Below are 6,469 nucleotides of genomic sequence, written 5' to 3'. Positions count from 1 at the left end.
TAATCATATACAAAATACAGTCTTCATAAAGATTCAATATCATTTCTAAAACAATTTTTTTGTGCTAATGATGCTATAAAAAGGAAAAGGCAAAGGCATTTTCTGCTTAAAGATAGTTACTGGATATTTCTAGCTACATTAAAAATAAAATATGGTTTCAAACTGGATATTGACTCCCCCTTTTTGTAAGCATTTGTTCTTTTTTAAATCCCTAGGGTTCACCTGAAATTATTTGCTGAATATAGTAAGCTATAGGTTATGAAGCTTGTGAACAAGCACATCTAAAGATGCATTTACTTAATTTGTATAGGGGGGCACTTAACCTTTTTGTGCATGTGCTGGGTAAGCCTGCCACTGAGCTGTATATCTCCAGCCCTTTTCCATGTTAAGGTCTTGCTAAGTTGCCCAATTGGAGTTCAAACTTGTGATATTTCTGCTTCAGTCTTTGAAGCAGCTGGTATTAGGGCATGTACATCAAGCCAGTAACTGCCTAGAGGTCATTAGTTCTGCCATACTTGATAGGTAGTTTCTGGTTGTGGGTCCAAAGGGATTGATTTGGTCCTTATGTAACAACCTGAAGAAATTAGAAAAAGATGCTGAGATTCTGAAGCTAATGTAATATTAACATTTTTTTCTTGTTAATGACATATTTAGCTTCAAGGAAAGATGGAAATAGTTCATATCTGTATACTTTTGTGGCCAAAAGGAAGACTTGGGTATGAATTTAGCAGTCCGTCACCCAAGAAAAGACTAGCTTTGTAGGGTAAAGGTGGAAATTGGCTAGTACTAGGAGTTAATGCACCTAAGCTGTGCAGGGTATCGGGCTATAATGCTTACCCTGTGCCAGCCACTGCTGTAATCAGTTTGTCAGTACTGACACCATAAGGGTATTTTTATCACCACTTTAGTATTTTAGTGATATGGAAACAGCCACTTACACAGATTGTCTAGACTTGGAATTTCCAACCCTTGGAACCAGCTATTCAAGAAGTAACTGCAGGGATTGGGGAGATAGCTTGGTGGTCTAAGTGCTTGCCTGGCAAATACAAGGAACCCGGGTTTGATCCCCAGTATCGTCCTGTACCCGCCCTGGAACTCTGGGCGTGCCAAGCTGGCTGTGAAAGCAGGCATGGTAGTACATGCATGTAATCCCATTGCTGAGACAGGATCACCGCAAGTCCGGATTGTGTGTAAGACCCTGTACCAAATAAAGATTAAAAAAAAAAACCAAACAGGTGAGTGGAGCTGTACAGCACTTACTATTCCTTGCATTACTTCCTATGCTCTACCTCCTACCCTGTGACAATGACCTCTATCCTGTTGCTCTCCCCCTTTGATACCAGGAATCAAAATCGGCCTTGTGCTTGCCAGGCAGTTACTGTGCTGCATAGCTGTGGTGCTGGCCTGTGACTCCTACTCTGTGAACAGCTCATGTGAGGGATCTAGGGTGTGTACTCCTTAGAATCTAATGCTTGATGGTTGAATGTGCACTTGAGTTGGCGATGCTGGCATTGGGGAACAGCTCCAAATACAACAGTACACGGAGGCAATAGTCGATTGTTCTCAGGTTTGTGTATCAAAGCACTACTAATGGTGACAAGTTGTGTATGGTGACAGGCTTTATCGTGGCAAGTGAATTGATGTCCTGCAGTTGTACGTTTACATCTGATGGTAGGCTTAAACTATAATCTGACACTTTGGCCCAACCATTATTTACAACATTGTCCACATCTTTACTACAGTGAACACTTGTCTCAGTTAAACAATTTTGGTAAGTACACAGGTTAACTCTAGCCAAGAGTAAAATCACTGGAGAGATTCTTTGAGGAGGAAAACCCAACAAGATAGCAAATTCTAAGACTGCCAACAGAAAGCTGCGTTGATAAAAATGAAGGGCCTGGGGATTGTAGAGATAGTTAAGTGATTGCCTGGCATGTGCAAGGCCCTGAGTTCAATCTCTGGTTCTGCACACCCCCCCCCAAGGAAAAATGAAGGGCCCGACTTAAGTTACATGTTCATTGACACAGGTCATTCACATTTTCCAAGGCTGCTTTGTGTACAGTGTGTCGCAACTGGCTATCCAGTGATGAAACTTCATAACTGCTTCTCCCAAGCCTTTGGAGTTTTCAAAAGGAGGAGAAGGGGGAAAAAAGCCACCACTTCACTGAAAGCTTTTTTTTTTTTTAATTGTCACTGAAGTGCAGGCTGACCTTAAGTTTTCTTAATGTATCCCAGACTGGCCTCATTCTTCCATCCTTCTACCTCTGCTTCAGGAGTGCTGGCATTACCATCTGGCTGTTTTTTGTTTTTCTTGAGATAGGATCTCCTATTTCAGGCTGGCCTCATCTCAGAGATACTCCTGCTGGGATTACAGGCATGGGACACCATGCCTGGCCAATCCAATATCTTTTTTTGTTGTGGTACCAGGGATTGAACTCAGGACCTTGCGCTTGCCATACTTTTTTCTTGTTGCTACGTTTTCAATACAATAATGATTGCATTCCTCACAAATAGATAAATATCCATAACATTCTACTGCCTTCTCAACTTGTTCCGCTCCTCCCTCGAATCCTGTAACTAAAGGTACTAAACACACTAGTTCCAAAACCTTCATGTAAAGGTGCTTAGGGTGAAGGAGCGTTTGCAGTCCATGAAAAACATTCAGAAATATGATCAAGGGTAAAAGTTGAACGTTTCTTAACTTGCATATGGTGAGGTTATTACTATTACTTTGTAATACGGAAAACAAGGTTTTTAGTATTTTCATATGTCTTGTAACACTGCACAGCAATGGGAGTTGGTAGTAACACTCCACAAAGAAGGAAATCACTGAGGTTTGATGACTTTCATACTTTCCAACTACAGTATTATTAGGTTTTCACCTATTTTGATTTTTTTCTGTTGTACAAGTTCTTTAACCATATCCCTGGAATTTTCGGAAGGGAAAATCTTGATCAGTCACTTGTTTCTGGTTGACCAGAATGCCAGGAAGGGTTCCGGCTGCTCCGGAAGCGAAGACAGGAGGAGGGTGAGGTCCAAGGCCAGTCTGGCTAACTCATTAAGACCTTGTCTCAAAAATAAAAAAGGGCTGGGGTTGTAGCTCAGCGGTACAGCGCTTGCCTAACAAGCGGGAGGCCTTGGCTTTTACCCCCTAGGGTCACAGGCAAGGGTGGAAGGAAGTGTAAGGTCGAAAAGAAAGACTGGAGACAACTCAGTCCCTCATTTTAGCTGTCACCAGCACATCCATTGGAGAGAAGTAGTGAAAAGATAGTTTCTGAGGTTCTCGGTGCATTAGTCGTTAAATACGTACTACTGGGCCAGGCCCCAGAATATCAGAAAACTCGTAATTCACCCAAGACCCACATCGCTGGCCCTGGTGCCATGGACTGCTTGGCACCCTAGGTCCAGGTGTCCCCAGGCACCGCATTGCCCCGCCCCACGCAGTCCGAGGACCAATCGGTGTTCAGGGGCGTTCCCATCCCGCCCCCCGTTGTGGCCTTGATAGGCTACTGAAGGTGCCCTGCGACCCGGAAGTGGTTCCTCTAGAGGAAGCGAGAGAGCCTAATGGGGTGGAGTTTGTAGTGTTCACGCCAGGTTCCCAGTGCTTCCAAACTCCTCTGGCAGCGGCCTGCGAGAAAAGTGTGGCTAGTCTGCCGGAAGCCGCATCAATGGCGTCTGTGCTGTCCTACGAGAGCTTGGTCCATGCTGTGGCAGGAGCCGTGGTGAGGCGGGTTCCTCGCTCCCGGGCCGCAGCGGAGCGTGGGGACTTCTCTGGTGTAATCCCGGGATGCGACTGGGGCGTGGACCCGGGGCGGGGGCGGGGAGGGGGGTACCGAAAAAGTACCTGAAGAATTTGGGGTGAGGGCCGACACTCACCTCTCGCCCTGGCCACCGCTTTGGTCTCTTAGAGACTTCTTAAAGACAGCTAGAGGGAGTCGGTAAAAAGATGATTGCTGTTTTCTTTGCCTGTTGGAGTTTAAAGCCAATGATCCCCAAACATCCCCCCACCGCTCACCTAAACTTCGCTCAACTGAGCTGGGGGAGAACGTAAGCGTGAAACTGCGTTGCTTAACCAAGAGCTTAATTACAGCCTACTTCACACACTTGCCACCGTCAAGTTGTAAAACCCAATAGGATATCTCTAGTAAGAAGGAGGTCTTTAAAAAAACAAAACAAAACAAAAGTCAAGATCAGTGTTGCTTGCCCTCACAGTTGCGGACACTGAAGCATGTGCTTGGTTTTTGGATTTGTGGACTAGTTCCATTTGACACCCGCCCATCTTTCTTTGAAATTTTATATTTTTGACTTGAGTGACTTTGACTTTCCTCTTCTGGTTCTTCTGACTATCCTTTGTCTTATCCTTCGTTCTCAACAGCTATGACTTGAGAGGAACCTCGCTGAATTGTCTCCTTTTAGCTCCCAGAAACTTTACTGAGAGTTCATGTTCTGTATAGACTAGATCCGAGTTAAACTTCAACTCCATCGTTTGTTAGCTAAGTGACCTATGAAACTCACTTTCCTAGTCTGTGATGTGGAAGAAATTGTATCTCCCTTCTGTGGTTGTTTTGAGTATTAGGTGACAAATCACTGTTCAGAAAGTCCAATTCACTGATTTCCTCCCAAAAGCCTTTCAGGCAGTATAAAGGGTTTGAGATGGAGGCTTGATTGAAATGTTTCTGATGGTCATGGAAGCCTGTGGGTCTGGAGTGGAGGGAGCAAAGATGCAAAAAAGATTTCAGGGGACCAAATTATGTGTGCTTTTAACTCGGAGAGGGAAGGAGAGACAACTGCTGAACTTGTAATTTGAATTTCAAACACGATCACCCAGGCCTATTCTGCTGAGAGTAAACTATAAAGAAGAGAGAACAATTGTCAAGCAAGAGATGATCACATCTTGCACTTGGATGTTAGTAGAAGAGTTGGGGAGAAGTAACTGTTACCCTGGAATATATTAGAAGCACCAGGGTTTGGTAATGGATTTGGTGGTAAATTGCATGTGGGGTGTAAGACAATGAAGGTTGGTTGACCCTGAGACTTTTTGGCTGGAGAAGCAGGAAGAATGCTACTTTGATTTACTGAGACGTCAAAGCCCGCAAAAGATCAAGTTTGGGGAAAAAGATGAGTTTCATTTTAGTTTTGTACTAGTTAAGTTGAAGTGCCTTAGAATAGTCTTGAGATGAAATGTTTAATTCAGCAGGGAAGTGAGTAGAAAATTCTGTGATTGACCCCTGAAACAGTCAATATTGAGAGGCTGAGGAAATAAGATCACAAAAACAAAGAAGACCAAGGAAGGACCAGTGCAGTAGGAGTAAAGCACAGAGTGTGGTGTTGTGAAAGGCATGTGAAGAAAGTTTTTGGGGAGAAGGTGTAGAGTAGACCAACTGGAAGAGATGCCACTGATAGGTCAAATGAGGTGAGGACAAAGGATTAACTATTGGATTTATCAACCTGAAAAATCCAGTTAGCAGTTAAGAAGCCCTCTTTTGGTGGAGTGGTAGGCTGAATAGTTTGAGAGTAAGAAAGTTAGAATGGGGAGATGGGCAATACGTGTTTTCTTGTTTCTTTCTTTTTGCGGTACTGGAGATTAAACTTGGGACCTTGCGCTTGGCAGCCAGACATTTATTCCACTGAGCTATCTTTCCAGCCCTGTTCTCTTTTCCTTTCATTGAATGCTGTTCATTCAGTACCTTTATTGAATGTACTTCATGTGGCATACACTGTTGTAGGGGCAAAGAATACAGTGGAGAACAAGTTCCTTCATGAAGTATGTATTCCCATAGGGGAGTCAGATAATAATTAATTAAATAAAAAATAAGCTAGGGCTGGGGCGGTAGCTCAGTGGTGTAACTGCCTGCCTAGCAAGTGCAAGGTCATGAGTTTGATCCTTGATACAAAAAAATAGATTGTTGAGAGTACATATCCTTGCCTTGTTCCCAATCTTAGAGACAAAAAAAAAAAAAAAAAGATAGTTTTAGCTAATAACTGCTGTAAAATAAATAGGGCTGGTGAACATTTTGCATAAGTGGAAATATTTTAGACATTATGAGTGGTCTGTGTCACAGCTTGCTTGCTGCTGCCTGGCATTGTGAAAGCAGCTGTGAACATTGTATAAATGAATGGGCAGACTTGTGTTTCCATAAAACTTACTCGTAAATACAAGCAATTTTTCTGCACTATAGATTTCTGAGTCCTACTATGCAGTGTAGTATTTTAATTTTTCCCTCCTTTTGTTTATTTTTCTTTTGTTAAAACTCCCCTTGAAAGTATTTGCACTGAATTTGCTGGATTTTTAGTCCCATAAGATACATGAGGTCGGGGCTGGAGAGATGGCTCAGTGGTCTAAAGCACCTACTTAGAACAATTAGCAAGCATCAGGGACCGCGGTTCGATCCCCCAGCACCACATGCCAGCCGGCCCCGCCCCCTGGTGGGCTGAGCTGGCCACACACACACACCACACACTCTCTCTC

General features: G+C 43.6%; 1 protein-coding gene across 1 annotated transcript in view; it reads left to right on the top strand.

Annotated features, from left to right (window-relative positions):
- Positions 1-3,583: 3,583 nt before the first annotated feature.
- The window catches only part of Slc25a17 (solute carrier family 25 member 17), a 48,023-nt gene continuing 45,137 nt past the window's right edge, over positions 3,584-6,469 (top strand). The window contains exon 1 of the mRNA XM_023719017.1: positions 3,584-3,722. Coding sequence (XP_023574785.1) covers positions 3,669-3,722 — 54 coding nt within the window. The 5' untranslated portion in view covers positions 3,584-3,668. The remainder of the gene's footprint in view (positions 3,723-6,469) is intronic.

Source organism: Octodon degus, unplaced genomic scaffold, assembly GCF_000260255.1.
Source record: "Octodon degus isolate 3935 unplaced genomic scaffold, OctDeg1.0 scaffold00064, whole genome shotgun sequence".
Taxonomy (NCBI): Eukaryota; Metazoa; Chordata; class Mammalia; order Rodentia; family Octodontidae; genus Octodon; species Octodon degus.
The sequence above is the reverse complement of the archived record's forward strand: the minus strand, read 5'-3'. Positions and strand labels throughout refer to the sequence as shown.